We start from the raw sequence: 24346 nt of genomic DNA, 5'->3' as shown, positions 1-24346 counted from the left end.
AGCCCTGACCTCCTGGGAAAACACACACACCCACACTTGTCCTACAGCCAGCCCTGACCTCCTGGGGACACACCCACACACACTTGTCCTACAGCCAGCCCTGACCTCCTGGGCACACACCCACACTTGTCCTCAGCCAGCCCTGACCTCCTGGGGACACACACACCCACACCTGTCCTCACAGCCAGCCCTGACCTCCTGGGGACACACACACACTTGTCCTACAATCAGCCCTGACCTCCTGGGACACACCCACACTTGTCCTACAGCCAGCCCTGACCTCCTGGGGACACACCCACATTTGTCCTACACAGCCCTGACCTCCTGGGGACACCCACACTTGTCCTACAGCCAGCCCTGACCTCCTGGGACACACACACACTTGTCCTACAGCCAGCCCTGACCTCCTGGGGACACACCCACACTTGTCCTAAAGCCAGCCCTGACCTCCTGGGGACACACTTGCCTACAGCCAGCCCTGACCTCCTGGGGACACACCCACACACACTTGTCCCACAGCCAGCCCTGACCACCTGGGGACACACCACACACACCCTGTCCTACAGCCAGCCCTGACCTCCTGGGGACACACCCACACACACTTGTCCTACAGCCAGCCCTGACCTCCTGCGGACACACCCACACTTGTCCTACAGCCAGCCCTGACCTCCTGGGGCACACACACACATGTCCTACAACTGTGACCTCCTGGGGACACACACACATGCCCTACAGCCCTGACCTCCTGGGGACACACCCACTTGCCCTACAGCCCTGACCTCTTGGGACACACCCACTTGCCCTACAGCCCTGACCTCCTGGGGAACACACACACACATGCCCTACAACCCTGACCTCCTGGGGACCCACCCACATGCCCTACAGCCAGTCCTGACCTCCTGGGGACACACACACTTGCACTACAGCCAGCCTGACCTCCTGGGGACACACACACATGCCCTACAACCGTGACCTCCTGGGGAACACACCCACTTGCCCTACAGCCAGCCCTGACCTCCTGGGGACACACACCCACTTGCCCTACAGCCAGCCTTGACCTCCTGGGGACACACCCACTTGCCCTACAGCCAGCCCTGACCTCCTGGGGACACCCAGTTGCCCTACAGCCAGCCCTGACCTCCTGGAGGACACACTCACTTGCCCTACAGCCAGCCCTGACCTCCTGGGGACACACACATGCCCTACAACCCTGACCCTTGGGACACACCCACTTGCCCTACAGCCAGCCCTGACCTCCTGGGGACACACACACATGCCCTACAACCCTGACCTCCTGGGACACACACACCCACACTTGTACCTACAGCCAGCCCTGACCTCCTGGGGGACACACACATGCCCTACAACCCTGACCTCCTGGGGACACACCCACTTGCCCTACAGCCAGCCCTGACCTCCTGGGAACACACCCCACACTTGTACTACAGCCAGCCCTGACCTCCTGGGACACACTCACTTGCCCACAGCCAGCCCTGACCTCCTGAGGACACACTCACTGCCCTACAGCCAGCCCTGACCTCCTGGAGGACACACTCACTTGCCCTACAGCCAGCCCTGACCTCCTGGGGACAGACACACACTTGTCCTACATCCAGCCCTGACCTCCTGGAGGACACACTCACTTGCTACAGCCAGCCCTGACCTCCTGGGGACAGACACACACTTGTCCTACAGCCAGCCCTGATCTCCTGGGGACAGACACACACTTGTCCTACATCCAGCCCTGACCTCCTGGAGGGACACACTCACTTGCGCTACAGCCAGCCCTGACCTCCTGGGGTACACACACACACTTGTCCCACAGCCAGCCCTGACCTCCTGGGGGACAGACACACACTTGTCCTACAGCCAGCCCTGACCTCCTAGGGTACACACACACATTGTCCCACAGCCAGCCCTGACCTCCTGGGGACACAAACACACACCCTGTCCCACAGCCAGCCCTGACTGGGGACACACACACACAATGCCCTACATCCGTGACCTCCTGGGGACAGACACACACTTGTCCAGCCAGCCCTGACCTCCTGGGGACAGACACACACTTGTCCTACAGCCAGCCCTGACCTCCTAGGGTACACACACACACACTTGTCCTACAGCCAGCCCTGACCTCCTGGGGACACACACACACACACACTTGTCCTACAGCCAGCCCTGACTCCTGGGACACACTCACTTGCCCTACAGCCAGCCCTGACCTCCTGGAGGACACACCTCACTTGCCCTACAGCCAGCCCTGACCTCCTGGAGGACACACACTCACTTGCCCTACAGCCAGCCCTGACCTCCTGGGGACAGACACACACTTGTCCTACATCCAGCCCCGACCTCCTGGAGACACACTCACTTGCCACAGCCAGCCCTGACCTCCTGGGGACAGACACACACTTGTCCCACAGCCAGCCCTGATCTCCTGGGGACAGACACACACTTGTCCTACAGCCAGCCCTGACTTCCTGGGACACACCCACACTGTCCCACAGCCAGCCCCACCTCCTGGCGGACACACACACACACTTGTCCTACAGCCAGCCCTGACCTCCTGGGACACACACACATGCCTCACATCCGTGACCTCCTGGGAGACACACACACACACACACATGCCCTACAGCCCTGACCTCCTGGCAGACACACCCACTTGCCCTACAACCCTGAACTCCAGGGACACACACACACACATGCCCTACAACCCTAACCTTCTGGGGACACACACACGCACACACACACACACACACACATGCCCTACAACCCTAACCTTCTGGGACACCACACACACACACACACCCACACCCTACAACCCTGAACTCCAGGGGACACACACACACACATGCCCTACAACCCAACCTTCTGGGACACACACACATGCCCAACCCTAACCTTCTGGGACACACACACACACACACACACACACACACACACCTCTACAACCCTGAACTCCAGGGGACACACACACACACATGCCCTACAACCCTAACCTTCTGGGACACACACACACACACACATGCCCTACAACCCTAACCCTGGGGACACACACACGCACACACACACACACACACACACATGCCCTACAACCCTAACCTCTGGGACACACACACACACACACCCACACACCCTACAACCCTGAACTCCAGGGGACACACACACACACACACATGCCCTACAACCCTAACCTTCTGGGACACACACACGCACACACACACACATGCCCTATAACCCTGACCTCCTAGGGACACACACACACACACACACACACCCTACAACCCTGAACTCCAGGGACACACACACACACATGCCCTACAACCCTGACCTCCTAGGGGACACACCCACACACCCTACAACCCTGAACCCAGGGACACACACACACACACATGCCTACAACCCTGACCTCCTAGGGACACACACACACACACACACACACCCCTACAACCCTGAACCCAGGGACACACACACACACACATGCCCTACAACCCTGACCTCCTAGGGAACACACACACACACACCCTACAACCCTGAACTCCAGGGACACACACACACACACACAACCACACACACACACACACACACACACACACACACACACATACACACATACATACACACACACACACACACACACACACACACACACACACACACCCTGACCTCCTGAGGACACACACACACACACACACACATATGCCCTACAACCCTGACCTTCTGGGCACACACACACACACACACACACACACATGCCCTACAACCCTGACCTCCTGGGGACACACACACACACACACACTACAACCCTGACCTCCTGGGACACACACACACACACATGCCCTCAACCCTGACCTCCTGGGACACACACACACACACACACACACACACACACCCCTGACCTCCTGGGACACACACACACACATGCCCTACAACCCTGACCTCCTGGGACACACACACACACACACATGCCCTACAACCCTGACCTCCTGGGACACACACACACACACACATGCCCTACAACCCTGATCTCCTGGGACACACACACACACACACCCTACAACCCTGACCTCCTGGGTACACACACACACACACACACACACACTACAAACCCTGACCTCCTGGGGACACACACACACACACATGCCCTACAACCCTGATCTCCTGGGACACACACACACACACACACCCTACAACCCTGACCTCCTGGGGACACAAACACACACACACACACACACACACACACACACACACACACACACACACACACACACACACACACACACACACACACACACACACACACACACACACACACACACACACACACACACACACACACACACACACACACACACCCACCCACCCACAACCCTGACCTTCTGGGAAACACACACACACACATGCCCTACAGCCCTGACCTCCTGGGGACACACACACACATGCCCTACAGCCCTGACCTCCTGGGTGACATACACACATGCCCTACAGACAGCCCTGACCTCCTAGGGTACACACACATGCCCCACAGCCCTGACCTCCTGGGGGACACACACACTTGCCCTACAGCCAGCCCTGACCTCATGGGGGACACACACACATGCCCTACATCCGTGACCCCTTGGGGGACACACACACTTGCCCTACAGCCAGCCCTGACCTCATGGGGGACACCCACATGCCCTACAGCCAGCCCTGACCCCCTGGGGGACACACACACACCCTACTGAGTTGCCTATACAACTATGAAGTATGGCACGAGTTATAGAATAAATTGTGATCATCAGAAAGTGTAAAATAATTATAGAAATTTAGTTATATTGACAAATGCTTAGCCCCTCACCCGCCAGTGGTGGATAGGGTGGGGGGCATATTATAATGCTTCTAATAGTGGCATTGTATGACATCATTGATCTTTGGTCAATGAAATACTAAAGAATCAAAGAATGGAATACAAAACCAGCAATGCTCAGTCAATAAGAATAGAGTATATGATGTAATGCATGAACATGTAGAGTGCAGCTACTATACTGGCCAAGGTCCTCCCTAGTCCTTCCACAACATTAAATATAGACATCAGTGACAAAAACTTACATTTTCCAGACATGAAATAGAGAATAGTGATGAAAACTTCCATATTGGAGTTACAGTTCTTTTGCATTATTTTGGCACCCAGCGCATAAATACACATGATGATACTTGAGCAGTAATTTATTTTAAGCCCACAAGAGGGCCTGGGGGGCGGGGGGAAATAAGAGTAAAAAGAAATTAAAAATAGAAAAGAAAAAGACCATATTAATCTACACCACGAAGATGCTGGAAAAGCTTTTTAAAGTGAGACAGATTGTAAGAGTATGGAAACACAGAAGAAGGCAGAGCATTCCACAGTTTGGCTGTGTGAGGAAAGAAGGAAGTATTATAGCGGGTTATTCTAGTGTGACCAACAGCGACAGAGAAACGGGGGGCACCGCAGGCAAGACGTGTGTTACGAGCCCACGGTCTTGCCGGCGGTACACAGGATGCCAAATCCACCGAACATTGCCCGTTAAAGTACCTGTAAAAGAGAGAGAGTGAAGCAATATTGCAGCGAAATGAAAGGGAAGAAAGATTGTCAACTAAAGGAGGTCAGTTAATAAGACGAAATGCCTTGGATTCGACCCTATCTAACAGTTGGACAGAAGAAGAGTCACCCCAGATATGAGAGCAGTACTCCAAGGTAGGACGAATGAATCCCTTATATACTTGAAGCAACTGCTCAGGAGTGAAGTAGCTACGGCATCTGTACAGCATTCCCAGCTTTCGGAAGGCAGCTTTAGCAATGTTGAGGATGTGTGGCTTCCATGACATATTAGAGGAAATGGTGAGACCAAGCATATCTATTTTAGAATTTGACAGAATGATAGTGTCCTGAAATGTGATTGGTGAGAGACCATCTAATCTGAAAAGTGTAATTGGTAAATACTGAGTTTTATGACTATTGAATTTAACCAAGTTTCTACCTCCCCATTCGGAGATGCTGCACAGATCCGCATTGATAGATGAAATGATATCAGCTCTAGAAACAGATCGAGTTTGAGAGTTAGAGGGAAGGAAAAAATATGAAGAAGAGTGAAGAGTAGAATCATCAGCGCAAGAATGGATAGAATTAGTTGTAGTGTGAAGTAAATCATTGATAAAAAGAAGGAAGAGAGTAGGTGAAAGAACAGAACCCTGTGGGACACCATTATTGGTAGAGAAAGAGCGAAAGATCGATCCCTCGACAACAACTGCCATGGATCAGTTCTCAAGGAAAGTAGAGATTAGAGAAGAAATTGGGGGAGAGAAACCACAAGAGGGAAGTTTAAATAGCAAAGACTTGTGCCATACCCAGTCAAATGCTTTGGATATGTTGAGGGCCACGATGAAAGTTTCCCCATAATCCCTAAGAGAGGATGACCAAAGATTGGTGCAATAGGAGAGCAGATCACCAGTAGATCTCACCTGGCGAAAGCCATACTGGTGATCTGACAAAAGAGAATGGCATTCAAGGTGAAGGAGAAAATGGGAGTTCAAGATAGTTTAAAAAATCTTAGAGAGGGATGAAATTGGGGCGATAGTTAGAGGGATTAGAATGGTCACCCTTCTTCGGGATGGGCTAAACCGAGGCATGCTACCAAGAAGAAGGAAAAGTTTGGGTTTTGAGACAAAGGCGAAAGAGGCGAGCAAGCACAGGGGCCAGAATTTCAGCACACTCCCTCATAACACGAGGGGGTATTCCGTCCAGTCCATACACCTTAATCACATCCAACCTGGATAACACACCAGCAACCCTACAAGTGGAGATCATAGGAAAGTGCATAGGTTCAATAGGAGGAGCAGGGGAAGGAGGGATAGAGTTGGAATTGTCCAAGGAGAATAAGGTGCCAAAGAGATTGGCTTTGTCAGGGGGTAGAGTTGGCTATAGAGTTATCAGGTCAGAAGAGAAGAGGAAAAGAAGGAGTGCAGAAGTTGTTACAGATGTTTTTGGTTAAGGACCAAAAGGATTTACTTGAGGAAGAATTAGTCAGGACATCGGTCTTTCTTTTTATAAAATTCCGCTTGACCCTACAAAGAATAACCTTACAACAATTCCTAGAAGTAATGAAAGAGGAGTGGGTAATAGGAGAAGGAGATAGTTTCATAGCTTGATAGGCCCTATCTCTCTCCCTACATGCAAGAGAGCAGGAGCGATCAAACCACGATTGTAAAGTGAATGCTGTCAGCACATAACGAGGCATCCTGACTGGAAAAGTAACATTCATCCCAAGGAAAGTCAGTGAATTACAGGTGTATTATGATGCCATGTCCAATGACATCATGATTTACTGCATTTCGATATTATTTCTATCTCAATTGATGAAGTAACAATTATGAATATAACATATCTCATGATTCGTGCTGGCAAAGGAACATTATCTGATACACACTACGAGACGATGTCCGTCGGTACAAGCTGTGTTTTCCGAGTTTCAGATACTAGTGCTGGTCAAGGATTTTCAGCAGAAAACCCCCACTATTAGACTGCCATTGATATATTTCTGTTACATTAATATCATTATATTATTCTATTAAAGATGGAGCACAATGATTCACAATAATAACTTTCAGCCTCAGAGATACTAGGATGGCAAGCCTACCATCATAATGAAGAAATAATTAGTGATCGGAACTAGTCGTTCATTGTGACACATTGTATTGATGAGAAAAGGGGCCGATATTTTTAGGAAGAGTGTACATAGACCTTTGAGGAAATTAACTGATAATTATGAGACTACAGTATTACCCCGCTTTATGCGGTTTCACTTTCCGCGATTTCTCACTTACGCGGTGCCTCGCCAGAACCGAACTTTCACTTTCCGCGGTTCATCTACCCATATACGGGCAGAGTGTCTGGCTCGACGCTATTTTTAGATTCGCCCCTCCCGCCTGCTCCCGCCTCCGCCTGGGCAAGCCGCGCGGTAAGGTTGTACAGTGCATGTCTCTGTTGCGTTATCACTGATGTAATATGACGTATCGGACTGTGATTGGCCATGCATCCCTATCTCCCTCCGCTGCTAGCTGTAATTGGTATAAAGGAATATGACGTGTCCACCCGCAGGAGGGAGGGAGGAAAGACGACGCTTGACTTAACCGCGGCAGTTTCATCCCTCCAGGCCACACCGTGTATACGTGCATCCATTGTTCTGTGAAATGGCTTCCGCCGGACCACCGCCACCAGAGAGAAACCTTTCCTTACCTGGACCCAGCCGCCCTAAGCCAAAGAAGATACGCCGTTCCCTAAGCTACGAAGTGAAATACCAGATAATTCAAGATTTGGAGAAAGGAACATGTCAAGCTGATCTCGCGCGCCAGCATGGAGTCAACGAATCTACGATTCGTACTATTAAGAAGGATGCAGCCAAGATCAAAGAGCACATGAGAATCACAAAGTCTGCAGGTGCCTCAATGATCAAGTATTGCCAGAACAAGGTGCTGCTAAAGGTGGAAAATTTGCTGGCGAGTTATTTGATTCGTCAGGCGCGACGCAACATGGCGGTGGACACGCGATCTGTTCAAGAGTACGCACGTGAACTGTACGCAGCAGTGTCACATAAGATGGGAATTGCAGAGCCCAAACCCTTCAATGCTTCCTCTGGTTGGCTGCATAGGTTTAAGAGGAGGAACAATATCACCAACATCAACATTGGTGGTGAAGAAGCGAGTGCTGACCGTGTGGCGGCTAGAGATTTTCCTCCATTCTTACGTGAGGTTATGGAGGAAGGACAGTTCACTGACGACCAGGTGTTCAACATGGACGAATCCGGCCTTTTTTGGAAAAAGCTGCCTACCAAGACCTTTGTTGTCCAGTCTGCCAGCAAGGTTCGGGGTCGGAAGTTGCAGAAGGAGCGCATCACCGTCCTCTTTACCACCAATGCCTCCGGTACCTGTAAACCAAAGTTATCGGTGATTCACACAGCCCGCAAGCTGCACGCCTACAAGAACGTGGACATGAGCAAGATTAATGTCCACTGGCTGACCGCACGCAAGGCGTGGATGTTCTCTGCTCTGTCACTCTCCTGGTTTGATGACTGTTTCATTCCCGACGTGAAGAAATTCTGCGAGCAAAAAAATGTTCCATTCAAGATTTTGTTGCTCCTTGACAACGCACCAGGACACTCGCCCCTACTTATGGATCGTTTCCCCAACGTAAAAGTGGTCTTCCTTCCTCCCAACACTACGTCAATAATCCAGCCCATGGACCAGGAGTTGATCTGCAATGTTAAAGCTGCATACCCGGCAAAGAAATTCAAGCTCCTGAACGACAGTACCAACAATAAAGATGAGTTGCGTAAGCTGGGTGACACCGACAGCGAGAGTAAAAGCGACGAGGACAAGGAACAAGAGGTGGTGACTCAAGAAGTTCTCGTCAAACAGTTTTGGAAGAAATTTAACGTCAAACAAGCTGTAGACTTCTTGGTGGAGGCATAGGATCAGCTGTCTATAGCTACGATTCGTCACGCATGGAGGCATGTGTTGCATGGCATACCAGGTGAGAGGCGGAGTCAACCTGTGACTGGTGAGGTTCAGTCTGTGACAGTGGCATTGGACCTTGCAAGAGAAGCTGCGCACAGTATTACAGCTGAAGGCTTCTCCGAGACCACCAACGAAGACATCCTGGAGGTGATCAGAGATCGTGAAATGACTGCTGACGAGATGTTGGAAGATGAGTCACGTCAGTGAAGAGGAAGATGGTGCGTCAATCTCAGAAGAACACAAGTTAACGCATAGTAATATTAAGGGTGCCATCGAGTGTGCAGAGAAATTGAAGCTCTTCCTTTCCAACAACCATGACGATGACCGCTATGAAGTCTTCCATACCCGGCTGGTGCAGGCTATGGAGCCATGCATCAAGGTGTAACAAGACAACATCAACACTAGCCGTCAAAAAAGCATTACCGAGTTCTTCGCCCGCAACCCACCACAGCCAGCCAGAGCCAGTGATAGTGAAAGTGACTTTGAGGGATTTGTCAGGGAAGCCCTGACAACTATAACTGATAGTGATGGTGATGCACCTAGTAATGGTGATTCACCTGAGGGCCAGTAATCTGCCCTCTGTCTCGGAACCAGCCTCCATCCCCGTATGCCGACCCATCTCTTCTACTAACGTAAGTGTTACACCTAACCTTTAGTTTTCCTAACCTAACCTTTATTTTTCCTAACTTAACCTATATTTTTCCTAACCTAACCTCTTCTATATTAATTGTGTGTGCATACCATCATAAAGTTAAGATAATATTTTTACTACAACATAGTTGTGTGTCGTCAAAAAGTGGAGTTTGGGGGTCGGGCCAGTCTCTATTGGAATTAATACCATATGTTCTGTTGTTCACTTTACACGGTACCCTGTGGGTTCAATTGACCGCGTAAATCGGGGTACTACTGTATTAAAATAAATACTTGTTGCAAAGCATATGTAAGTCTAATTTCAGTACGTTAGCTTATAATACCTTGATCAACTGCTTTTTATATTTGTGTAATTACTGTACTTACACTAGGAGAGAATTTGTTTTTAGAATAAATTATGCTCTATTTGTTTCACATTAATATTCATTGAAATTCACAATACAATTTTATATACACTGAACCCTCAAAGATCTGGATTAAAAGGGGGGCCACCTCTCCGAAAAACCCATTGCCCGAATCTTCCGGCGTATGTACTAAATGTATAAAAACGATAAATAATTGCATAAAAAACACCAAAAATACAGCACCGCATTTTTGGGCAAATAAAATGCATCCCCCCTTTTAGCAGGCAGTATTTAGGGAAAAACTTAGTGTGTATTTTCCTCCTGTAACCATAGTTTTCTTAAAATATTACATACAGTACCAGGAAATGTGAGGAATAAATAAAAAATAATACCAATAAATAAGTTACAACAAAAAATACTGTATTGCCAAATTAGTAAACAAAAGCCAATTGAAAGCTTAACACAGTCGGCATTTGTATACACTCCTTGGTTCACCATAGGAACGGAGATCAGCTGGGACGCCGATTCCCTAGCAACGCTCCCCACCCCTACACTCTGCTCCCTCACTGAGCCAACTTACTCGTGTGCAAAGAAATGTATATTCCTTTTACGTGTTTGCCCTTAGGACAATTATTTTTTTGTTTTACTTTTTTCCACAATACAGGGTTCCATTCCTGAATACATTTGTAAATCGGATTTGTACTTAAGTCGGAATGCATGGTATGTACATACCATACCTAGAAAACAATGTCCTTATTATACATCTAAAATCACTTAATTTAAGACAAAAGAAGAAATGGAATGAAAAATACAGTAAATGAAAGTAAAAAGTAAGTCATCAGGTAAATAAAATACTGTAAAATTCATGTTTAACCCCGTTCGTATCGGCGGGCATTCATAAATCGGACGCTCATAAGTCGGGGACCTCCTGTAAACCCTTGCAATTTGCGGGATTGCGATGCGCTTTCTTAATGATTCGTGGCAAGCAGATAGTGGCTAGCTTGCGAGTCTCTCATGCAGCACAACGAGTCACCCCACAGTCTCTCTCTCTCTCTCTCAAAACCACTGCCTGCGACGCAGCATCTCTTGTGTTATACTCTCAGGTCTTCACAGTGATGTTAGTGGAGTGAAACATAAGAGGCAGAAGTCAGTGATGGCCCTGACAGAGAAAGTTTAAATATTAGATAAGTTAAAGGAGGGGATGAGTTCAGCCACAGCTGGTTGGTTGTTTGGTTCGAGAAATCAACCAATGCATTGGTTCCCTACCAGGAAATGTTAAAGACCTCAAAGCCAAGAGAAAACAACTACCAGTCACTATGTTTTTCAAGAAAGAGCCAACTGATTTGTCTCCCTCCCTTACTCAGTCAGCTGTTGCCGCCGCTTCACCACCCTCCTCCCAGCCACCCGCCACCTGCCTCCCAGCCACACGCCACCTTCCGGCCATGCGCCTCTCCACCACCCTCTTCCAACAGTGATCCTGATGATCTCCAATGGTTCAGCTGCCAGATTTCTCCCTATGTACAGTACACTACTTCATCAAGCTCCAAACTTCCACATATGAAGGTAAAATAGTATTGGCGACTTAAGTTTCTCATACACAGTATAGGTATACAGTAGTGGACTTGGGTTGTATAAGATGCAATTCGCGGTTTTGCCAATTCATGCCAGAATAGCTGGGGTTTATTGTATGTATGTAGGATGGTGTGCATTTAACCGAGTAAAAATAAATAAAGAAAGTTACGCATATCCACCCGAAATTACGAGTTGAAAAACAACCATAACATCTCACAGCGTGGCCCAGTAGCCTGGTAGTTAGTGACAATAACATTATTAATCACTATTATATCAGTAAACACTAATAATAACAGTATATCCAGTGAAATATAGCAGGGAGGAGAGACAAGTTATAACAGAGCCGATGCGCTAACTAGCAAACACAGTCACTCACTCCCTTACTGCTACCATTGCCAGGTGTACATATGGGAGAATTACAGGTTTTGTAGTCTAATTTAAAAACTGTGATGGGCACAGTGATAGACAAATTTTATAAACAATAATTTTACCTGGGATAACATAATAAAAAAACACTATCATTACTCGAGTGAATGAAATAATATTCCCAAAAGTGGCAATTGACAACTCTGTTAATGTTTCCCACCTCGGGCACCTGTGTCCCACGCGCTGACATCTTACACAGTCCTAAGATGATCTTTGCTCTGTTTTGGGAATGCTTCTTAGCCTCCAGAAACACCAAATTTTATCCGAATCTTCCGAAATCCGGAATTACCGGGTCTGAATCTTCAAGAGTTCACTGTAGTTAAAATTCAAGATGAAGAGCTGTGATCACATGAGTACAGTGATCCCTCGGTTAACGAAATTTCGGTTAACGAATTACCTTCCATAAGATTCTTCACTTCGGTTAATGAGCAATCCCTCGATTAACGAATTCCTTACGAGAGCCCCTCAACATGTTTTCGCTTGCTCACTAGCTGTCGTATTAGTCCGCCAATACAGTAATCGGTTCTAGGGCTTAAATTCTTACCATTTTAGTAAATATCAAGAAGGTTGTACTATTCAATCATTTTAAAAGTTCTATATTAAATTTTTTAGTCATTTTAGCAATTATCGAACATAATTGAAGTACAGGAAACTAGTTTTATGCTCGCCAAACAGCCACCCAACACACCAAGCTTGGCGTCAGTTTGTTTACAGGTTCAGAGGAAGGAACATCTTGTTTGAGACTCTTCAACATAAACACTTTTTTTCTGTGTTTCCAGTCAAATTATTGGTCATTTTGAAACATATTTTACATATTGATAATATATAGCGCAGTGCAGTGTTAATTTAAAGAAAATAATCTTGAATTACACCAAGTGAACTAAAATTTTATGGGTGAAATGGCAGCATGGGGTGACTTCTCTTCCACCCCAATGCCTTCTCTTATGCCTTCTCCTCCACCCCCATTCTAATTCCCATCATCATCATCATCAACCAGGAGCCTTCTACATGCACACCTCAAAGTAAGTGTACTTAACTGCATTTATTTTTCGTTTGTATGTAATTTTCGGTGAGCTGGAACCAATTACCCAAAAACCCATTGAAACAATGGTTTCGGTTAACGAATTTTTCGGTTAACGAGCAACCTTCTGGAACGAACTGTGCTCGTTAACCGAGGGACCACTGTACAACCCAAAAATTCACAAGGAGGTACAGTTGCTAAAACAACTTTGTGGGAAACAATATGAGACTATGGACGATAAATAGTGGTATATGAGGGCTGTCACTAGTCTCACGTAAAATTTTGGAACATATCGACCCTCACCTGCACAGATAGTTGTTTCAGCTACTGTACATCCATAGCTGGAAAAGAGGCTGCACTCTTCTTGCCAGCTTTTCACAGCCAATGATAATTTGAGCACTGCAACACACGAGTATGCTCCATAAATAGTTGGCCCCACACAATTAGGTGACAGCTATTTTGTCCTCAACAACTTCACTAACGCACTACAGTATTGTATAATGATATTTGGTAAGTAATATTCCCCTACATCCATTGAAAATTTCGTACATGATTCCTCTACAGTTTCTATTAGTACATTAACCCCCCCCAAAAAAACTACAATCAACCCTCACTTTACGCGGTCCCACATTCCGCGTTTCCACGTTTACGCGGTGCCCTGCCGAAACCCAGGATGCTCACATTCCGCGGTGCGTGTACCCCTTTACGCGGAGAGTGTCCGGCTCGACGCTATTTTTAGATTCGCCCCACCCGCCTGCTCCCGCCTCCTTCCTCCTCTGCCTTCGCCTGGCCAAGCCGCGCGGTAAGGTTGCGCAGTGCATGTCTCTGTTGTGTTATCACTGACGTCATATGACGTATCGGACTGTGATTGGCCATGCATCCCTACCTCCCTCCGCTGCTAGCTGTAATTGGTTTAAAGTAATATGACGTGTCCACCCCGGGGAGGGAGGGAGGGAGGAAAGACGACGCTTGACCTAGCCGCGGCAGTTTCATCCCTCCAGGCCACACCGTGTAATCGTGCATCCATTGTTCTGTAAAATGGCTTCCGCCGGACAACCACCCCTAGAGAGAAACCTTTCCTTGCCTGGACCCAGCCGCCCTAAGCCCAAGAAGACACGACGTTCCTTAAGCTACGAGGTGAAGTACAAGATCATCCAAGAGTTAGAGAAAGGAACAAGACAGGTTGATTTGGCGCGCCAGCATGGTGTGAACGAATCTACGATCTGGACGATAAAGAAGGATGCAGCCAAGATAAAGGAGCACATGAAGTTCACAAAGTCTTCAGGTGCTTCTATGATCAAGTATTTTCACAACCAGGTGCTTCTCAAGACAGAAAAATTACTTGTGAGCTACTTGGTGCGTCAGGCGCGACGGAACATGGCGGTCGACACGCGCTCTGTTAAGGAGTACGCACGTGAACTGTATGCTGCAGTGTCACGAAAGATGGGAATTACAGAGCCCAAACCCTTTAATGCTTCCTCTGGGTGGTTACAGAGGTTTAAGATGCGGAACAAGATCACCAATATAAACATTGGTGGTGAAGAAGCCAGTGCTGACTGTGCTGCGGCTAGGGAATTTCCTCTGTTTTTACGTGAGATTATGGAGGAAGGACAGTACACCGACGACCAGGTGTTTAACATGGACGAATCTGGTCTTTTCTGGAAAAAGCTATCTTCCAAGACCTTTGCTGTGAAGAATGCCAGCAGGATTCGGGGCCAGAAGATGCAGAGGGAGCGCATCACCGTCCTGTTTACCACCAATGCCTCTGGTACCTGTAAGCTCAAGTTATCGGTGATCCACACAGCCCGCAAGCCGCACGCCTACAAGAACATGGACATGACCAAGCTAAATGTCCACTGGCTGACCGCACGTAAGGCGTGGATGTTCTCTACACTGTCCCTCTCCTGGTTTGATGACTGTTTCGTTCCCGATGTAAAGAAATTCTGTGAGCAACAGAATGTGCCATTCAAGATTTTGTTGCTGCTGGACAACGCACCAGGACACTCCCCCCTACTGTTAGATTATCAGCCCAGCGTAAAAGTGGTCTTCCTTCCTCCCAACACTACGTCTATATTACAGCCCATGGACCAAGAGTTTATCTGCAATGTAAAAGCTGCATTCTCAACAAAAAAATTCCAGCTCCTGAACGACTACACCAACACCAGGGAAGAGTTGCGAAGAAGACGAGGATCAACAGTTGGCAGAGCAAAAAATACTTTTCAAACAATTCTGGAGAATATTTAACATCAAGAAAGCTGTGGACTTCTTGGTGGAGGCATGGGATCAGCTGTCTGTAGCAACTGTTCATCACGCATGGAGACGTGTTGCAAGGCATTCCGGGCGTAAGGCAGAGTCAATCTGTGACTGGTGAGGTTCAGACTGTTACAGTAGCAGTGGACCTTGCCAGAGAAGCTGCGCAGAGTGTTACAGCTGCAGGCTTCTCCGAGACCACCAACGACAACATCCTGGAGGTGATAAGGGATCCTAATGTGACTACCGACGAGATGGTATATGATGATGACGTCAGTGAAGAGGCAGGTGGTGCGTCATCCCAAGAAGAACACCGCTTATCCTACAGTAATGTTAGGGGTGCCATCGAGTGTGTCGAGAAAATCAAGCTCCTCCTTTCCGACGACCATGACACAAACAGGTATGAAATCATCACTACCCAGCTGTTGCAGACTATGGAGCCCTACTTCAAGGTTTATCACAATAACATATACATCAGCCGTCAGCAAAGCATAACAGAGTTCTTCGCCCGCAACCCACCACAGCCAGCCCAAGCCAGTGATAGTGACAGAGGTAGAGACAGTGAAGATGACTTTGAGGGATTTGTCAGGGAGGCCCTGACAAGTGTGGATGACAGTGATGGTGACTCACCTGAGGGCCAGTAGCCTGCCCTCTGCCTCGGAACCAGCCTCCATCCCCGTACGCCGACCCATCTATTCTACTAACGTAAGTGTTCAACCTAACTTTTAGTTTTCCTAACCTAACCTTTATTTTTCCTAACTTAACCTTTATTTTTCCTAACCTAACCTCTTCTATATTAATTGTGTGTGCATACCATCATAAAGTTAAGATAAAATTTTTACTACAACATAGTTGTGTGTTGTCAATAAGTGGAGTTTGGGGGTCGGCCCGGTCTCTATTTCAATTAATCCCATATGTTATGTTGTTCACTTTACGTGTTTCTCACTTTCCGCGGTACCCTGTGGGTTATATTAACCGCGTAAAGTGAGGGTTGACTGTATATACATATCAATTTATTCTCCTGCTTCTCTCCTTTTCCACTAATGAATAAGGTTATACCTAAAAGAGGTTAATGCCACAAACAAATTTGGTATCAAAGTCAAAAGAAGAATATTTTTCATTTTTATACACTGTACAGTTGACACTTCTCTTCCATAACATATATAAATACTGTATAATCCTATTTAAATATCACTATGCCTCTTACTTACCTCAATGATATAATACTCCTCTGAAGTTGGGTTTAAGGCATACTGGATGTTGCACTCGCCCACCACACCCAGACGTCTGACAACTGATATAGCAGTGGAACGAAGAAGATTGTATTCCTTGTTGGTCAATGTCTGAGATGGGGCTACTACAAGACTCTCACCGGTGTGGATGCCTAAAGGATCAATATTTTCCATGTTGCAAACCTGCAAAAATATCAAAGGTAAATAAACAAATACAGTATGTATATATATATATATATATATATATATATATATATATATATATATATATATATATATATATATATATATATATATATATATATATATATATATATATATATATATATATATATATATATATATATATATATATATATATATATATATATATATATTTCATGTAAATCCACAATGAAAACGTGGATAAGATAAATCTTGATAAAATCACACAGGAAAATGGAAACAACGGAGTACCTTAGCTTTCGTCTTTATTCAAGACATCTTCAGAGGCAACTGGATTACATGGACAGAGAGAGGCTTAAATATACAGGGTGACCTAAAAACATGAGGTCAGGTCATAATGATGACATCCACTAATCCCCACACCAACACACACGTAGAGGAGCTTAAGAGAAGGGTGGTGACGTGACTAGCCAGGTCAGGTCAGAAAAAAGGGACCCACAAAATAACAAGCATTGCATTGACTGGGATAATGCCTCCTCAATATTACCATGTAATTCAATTGATAGTAGGAACATCATAGAATCTAGTCTTATTAAACATACAGAAGCATTCAACATGAATTTGAGTAATGGCATGTACAAGCTGGACAATTTTGTAATTAAGAAGATTTGTAACCAGGTGAGAAGGCCGGGTCACCTGACCATCTGACCTGACCACCAACCGTTGTGTGCTATTTAAAGATTAGTAGGGTCATTACCTAATACCTGACCATTGTGGACCTGGTCTCACCCTCCTCTGTATATATATCACCTTGGTTTGTATTTCTCTCTCTCAGTCTGTACTCACCCTGAAGATGTGAATTACTGCAGCTTGGGAACTTAGTGTTTTCTTCTCCTTGTGGATATCAGCATATATATACAGTGGGGTATGCTATAACGAGCGTAATTGGTTCCAGAACCTACGTTATAGCATTAGTTAGATATAGGATTAATCGTTCAGGCCCCAAATACAACGCTTAACACTGAAAAATTCTGTGGAAAATGTAAAAATACGGTACTTTATCTTACATTGGTGTTATTCAGCATGCAGGTACCCCTAAACACTGGCATCACTATCACTTCCACTGGGAGTCTTGGCTTTAAGGTCCTCAAACAATTGTTTAGCCTTCTCACAAATTATAGCTTCACTAATGTTACCACCTGCCATTTCTTTCTCCTTTATCCACACTAAGAGTAAATTTTCCATCTCTTCAATCACATTACACCTTGCTTTTAAGTCTAAAGATTCCTTAGCCACTTGCACAGTTTTAACTCCTCATTATTCTTCAAAATCGTACATATAGTCGATTTAGCCATCCCATATTCATCACTAAGTTTAGATCGTCTCTTCCATTCTCCGTTTCTTTATAATTTCTTTCTTAGTTTCAAGGGTTATTAGCTTTCTCACTTCGCTTTGGACGACTCATTGTTTAATTATACTTGTATAACAAAATAGTATACAAATATGGCAATTGCACATCAAAAGACGAAATTTCAACAATAACAGTGGTGCACTGGCTACACAATGAGACAAAGATGGGCCTGGCAGCTCTTGTTGTGGGTGGCGGTACAACAATATTCATGCGCCAGGCGAAATAGTCCGCATTCATCGGCGTTAAGTTGTAGGAGTTAGTTAGATTTACAGCATTCTCAATTTTATAGGTAAAACCGTTAGGTTATAGGAATATTAGTAGTAGGATCAGTTAGATTTATAGCATACCCACTGTGTTAATATATATATATATATGTAATATTAATATATATATATATATAAATATATATATATATATATATATATGTTGTAGTCGCAGGAGAGAGAGCAGCATTCAACATATAACAATATGTATTGTAATATATATAATGTGTGTTTATATATATATATATATATATGTATATATATATATATATATATATGTATATATATATATATATATATATATATATATATATATATATATATATATATATATATATATATATATATATATATATATATATATATATATATATATATATAATAAATCACTTTAGATATTTAGCATTGATCCAGGTATATGCTGATAACCACAAGGAAGAAAGAAAACACGAAGTTCCCAAGTCTAGGAATGGCAATTTACAGTCATGCTCTAATTCCACAGTGAATCTGATCGAGGGTATATGTTGGTGGTGCTCAGAAGAAAAGGGAACAGTCAAACAGTCAACTACTTTTGAGACGAAAATGAAGATAATACAGTAATCCAGTATGAAAATGGAAAAACTGTAGCAACCATTTCACGCGACTTAAGGCTTCTCGCACTCGACCTATCTACTATTTTGTGAGGTAGTGAAATGAGCAGCACCTATAAAGGGAATTATAATAATGAAGAAAGACAAGGTCCCATTCATGAGATGTAAAAATTACTTGTGATATGGATGGCAGGAGATGAGTGCGACCAAACATTCACAGCAAGTCATGGGTGGTTTAACAGATTTTAGGACCGCTACAGTTTACATAATGTTAAGGTGAGTGGAGAGGCAGCTAGTGCTGATGTTGGTGCTGCCGAAGCTTTTGGGAGGAGCTAGATCGTGTGATTGGAGAAGGAAATTATTTGCCTGAGCAAATATTCAATATGTATGAAACTGGATTATTATGGAAGCGCATGCCTGAACGGACATACATCACAAGAGGTGAAAACAAGGCCAGGATTCAAGGCATTCAAGGACCGAATTACACTTCTGTTGGGGGGGATGAAGCTGGTTTCAAGATAAAGCCCTTCATGCTCTATCATTCAGAGAACCCCAGGGCTTTTAAAGGGTGTCAACAAACACACACACTGCCAGTGTCTTATCGCAGTAATAAGAAAGCCTGGATGATCCTAGAACTGTTTGAGGATTGGTTCATGAATTGTTTCATTCGTCGAGCAAGGGGGTGATGTGGGTGGGGGTGGGGGGTGATGTGGGTGGGGGGGGTGATTGGGTGGGGGGTGATGTGGGTGGGGGTGATGTGGGTGGGGTGATGTGGATGGGGGTGATGTGGGTGGAGGGTGATGTGGGTGGAGGTGATGTGTGTGGGTGGAGGGTGATGTGGGTGGAGGGTGATGTGGGTGGGGGTGATGTGGGTGGGGTGATGTGGGTGGAGGGGTGATGTAGGTGGGGGGTGATGTGGGTGGGGGGTGTGGATGGGGAGGTGATGTGGATGGGGGTGATGTGGACGGGGGGTGATGTGGATGGGGGTGATGTGGGTGGGGGGGTGATGTGGGTGGGGGTGATGTGGGTGGGGGTGATGTGGGTGGGGGTGATGTGGGTGGGGGTGATGTGGGGGGTGATGTGGGTGGGGGTGATGTGGGTGGGGGTGATGTGGGTGGGGGTGATGTGGGTGGGGGGTGATGTGGGTGGGGGGGTGATGTGGGTGGGGGGTGATGTGGGTGGGGGTGATGTGGGTGGGGGTGATGTGGGTGGGGGGTGATGTGGGTGGGGGTGATGTGGGTGGGGGGTGATGTGTGGGTGGGGGTGATGTGGGTGGGGGTGATGTGGGTGGGGGGTGATGTGGGTGGGGGTGATGTGGGTGGGGGGTGATGTGGGTGGGGTGATGTGGGTGGGGGGTGATGTGGGTGGGGGTGATGTGGGTGGGGTGTGATGTGGGTGGGGGTGATGTGGGTGGGGGTGATGTGGGTGGGGGTGATGTGGGTGGGGGTGATGTGGGTGGGGGGGGTGATGTGGGTGGGGGGTGATGTGGGTGGGGGGTGATGTGGGTGGGGGGTGTGTGGGTGGGGGTAATGTGGGTGGGGGTAATGTGGGTGGGGGTAATGTGGGTGGGGGTGATGGGGTGATGTGGGGGGATGTGGGGGGTGTGTGATGTGGGGGGGTGTGATGTGGGGTGATGTGGGGGGTGGTGATGTGGGTGGAGGGGTGATGTGGGTGGAGGGGGTGATGTGTGGGTGGAGGGTGATGTGGGTGGGTGATGTGGGTGGAGGGTGATGTGGGTGGAGGTGATGTGGGTGGAGGGTGATGATGTGGGTGGAGGGTGATGGGTGGAGGGTGATGTGGGTGGAGGGTGATGTGGGTGGAGGGGGTGATGTGGGTGGGGGTGTGGGTGGGGGGTGATGTGGGTGGGGGGGTGGTGTGGTGGGGGGTGATGTGGGTGGGGGGGTGATGTGGGTGGGGGGTGATGTGGGTGGGGGGTGATGTGGGTGGGGGTATGTGGGTGGGGGTGATGTGGGTGGGGGTGTGTGGGTGGGGGTGATGTGGGTGGTGATGGGGGTGAGGGGGGATGTGGGGGTGTGATGTGGGGGGTGTGATGTGGGGGTGATGTGGGGGGGTGATGTGGGTGGAGGGGTGATGTGGGTGGAGGGGTGATGTGTGGGTGGAGGGGTGATGTGGGTGGAGGGGGTGATGTGGGTGGAGGAGGTGATGTGGGTGGAGGGTGATGTGGGTGGAGGGTGATGTGGGTGGAGGGGTGATGTGGGTGGGGGTGAGGGGGGGGTGATGTGGGTGGAGGGTGATGTGGGTGGAGGGGTGATGTGGGTGGAGGTGATGTGGGTGGAGGGGTGATGTGGGTGGAGGGTGATGTGGGTGGAGGGGTGATGTGGGTGGAGGGGTGATGTGGGTGGAGGGGTGATGTGGGTGGATGGGTGGGTGATGTGGATGGGGGTGATGTGGGTCGGGGGTGATGTGGGTCGGGGATGTGTGGGTGGGTGGTGTAATGTGGGTGGGGGTGTAATGTGGAAGGGGGTGTGTGGGTGGGGGTTGTGTGGGTGGGGGTAATGTGGGTGGGGTTGTATTGGGGGTGATGTGGGTGGGGGATGTGTGTGGGGGTAATGTGGGTGGGGTATGTGGGTGGGGTGTGTGGGTGGGGAATTGTGTGGGTGGGGGTATGTGGGTGGGGGTAATGGGTGGGGGTATGTGGGTGGGGGGTGATGTGGGTGGGTGGGTGATGGGTGGGGTGATGTGGGTGGGGGATGTGGGTGGGGTGGGTGGGGGTGATGTGGGTGGGGGTGTGTGGGTGGGGGTGATGTGGGTGGGGTGATGTGGGTGGGGGGTGGTGTGGGTGGGGGTGATGTGGGTGGGGGGTGATTTGGGGGGTGATGTGGTTGGGGGTGATGTGGTTGGGGGTGTGATGTGGGTGGGGGTGTGATGTGGGTGGGGGATGTGATGTGGGTGGGAGTGTGATGGGTGGTTGTGATGTGGGTGGGGGTGTGATGGGTGGGGGGTGTAATGTGTGGGTGGGGGGTGTAATGTGGGTGGGGGTGTAATGTGGGTGGGGGTGTGTGTGGGTGGGGTATAATGTGGGTGGGGGTGTGGGTGGGGGTGATGTGGGTGGGGGGTGATGTGGGTGGGGGCTGTGTGTGGGTGGGGGTGTAATGTGGGTGGGGGTGTAATGTGGGTGGGGGGTGTGGTGGGTGGGGTGCTTGTGGGGGTGGGGGTGTAATGTGGGTAAGGGGTGTATGGGTGGAGGGTAATGTGGGTGGGGGTAATGTGGGTGGGGGGTGATGTGGGTGGGGGTGATGTGGGTGGGAGGGTGTGGGTGGGGGAGTAATGTGGGTGGGGGTAATGTGGGTGGGGGTAATGTGGGTGGGGGTGATGTGGGTGGGGTGATGTGGGTGGGGGTGATGTGGGTGGAGGGGTGGTGTGGTTGGGGGTGATGTGGGTGGGGGTGATGTGGGTGGGGGTGATGTGGGTGGGGGTAGTGGTGGGGTGTGATGTGGGTGGGGGTGGTGTGGGTGGAGGGTGATGTGGGTGGGGGTGATGTGGGTGGGGGTGATGTGGGTGGGGGTGATGTGGGTGGGGTGATGTGGGTGGGGTGATGTGGGTGAGGGTGTGGGTTGGGGTTGATGTGGGTGGGGGGTTGATGTGGGTGGGGTTGATGTGGGTGGGGGTTGATGTGGGTGGGGGGTTGATGTGTGGGTGGGGGTTGGAGTGTGGTGGGGGTTTGATGTGGGTGGGGGGTTTTGATGTGGGTGGGGGTTTGATGTGTGGGTGGGGTTTGATGTGGGTGGGGGGTTTGATGTGGGTGGGGGTTTGATGTGGGTGGGGGGTTTGATGGGTGGGGGTTTGATGTGGGTGGGGGTTTGATGTGGGTGGGGGTTTGATGTGGGTGGGGGGGTTTGATGTGGGTGGGGGTTTGATGTGGGTGGGGGGGTTTGTGTGGGGTTGATGTGGGTGGGGAGTCTGTGAGGGTGGGTTGGTGTGGTGGGGGTGGGTGGGGGCAGTGCGGGTGGGGGTTGGTCGGGTGGGGGTTGATGCGGGTGGGGTTGTGCGGGTGGGGTTGATGGGTGGGGGTTGATGCTGGTGGGGGATTTGATGCGGTGGGGTTGATGTGGGTGGGGGTTGATGCGGGTGGGGTTGATTCGGGTGGGGTTGATGCGGGTGGGGTTGATGCGGGTGGGGGTTGATGCGGGTGGGGTTGATGCGGGTGGGGTTGATGGGTGGGGGGTTGATCTTGGTGGGGTTGATGCGGTGGGGTTGATCTGGTGGGGGTGATGCGGGTGGGGGTTGATGCGGTGGGGTTGGTGATTCGGGTGGGGGTTGATGCGGGTGGGGGTTGATGCGGGTGGGGGTTGATGCGGGTGGGGGTTGATGCTGGTGGGGTTGATGCGGGTGGGGGTTGTGCGGGTGGGGTTGATGCGGGTGGGGTTGATGCGGTGGGGGTTGATGCGGGTGGGGTTGATGCGGGTGGGGGTTGATGCGGGTGGGGGTTGATCTTGGTGGGGTTGATCTTGGTGGGGGTTGATCTTGGTGGGGGTTGATGCGGGTGGGGGTTGATGCGGGTGGGGGTTGATGCTGGTGGGGTTGATGCGGGTGGGGGTTGATGCGGGTGGGGGTTGATGCGGGGTGGGGGTTTGATGCGGGTGGGGGTTGATGCGGGTGGGGTTGATGCGGGTGGGGGTTGATGCGGGGTGGGGGTTGATGCGGGTGGGGGTTGATGCGGGTGGGGGATTTGATGCGGGTGGGGTTGATGGTGGGGTTGATCGGGTGGGGTTGATCGGGGTGGGGTTGATGCGGTGGGGGTTGATGCGGGTGGGGTTGATGCGGGTGGGGGTTGGTCATGGGTGGGGGTTGATGCGGGGTGGGGTTGATGCGGGGTGGGGTTGATGCGGGTGGGGGTGGGTGGGGGTTGATGCGGGGTGGGGTTGATCG

The 24346-nt window shown here is 49.1% G+C and overlaps 1 protein-coding gene across 1 annotated transcript in view; it reads right to left on the bottom strand.

Annotated features, from left to right (window-relative positions):
• The window catches only part of LOC121859232 (CAD protein-like), a gene marked incomplete at its 5' end in the record, with an annotated part of 317185 nt that overhangs the window by 132968 nt on the left and 159871 nt on the right, over positions 1 to 24346 (bottom strand). Inside the window, 1 exon segment of the mRNA XM_042355968.1 lies at positions 17007 to 17210. Coding sequence (XP_042211902.1) covers positions 17007 to 17210 — 204 coding nt within the window.

This window comes from Homarus americanus, unplaced genomic scaffold (assembly GCF_018991925.1).
Source record: "Homarus americanus isolate GMGI-L3 unplaced genomic scaffold, GMGI_Hamer_2.0 scaffold36188, whole genome shotgun sequence".
Classification (NCBI taxonomy): Eukaryota; Metazoa; Arthropoda; class Malacostraca; order Decapoda; family Nephropidae; genus Homarus; species Homarus americanus.
Note: the sequence above shows the minus strand (reverse complement) of the source record. Positions and strands in the feature narration are given on the sequence as shown.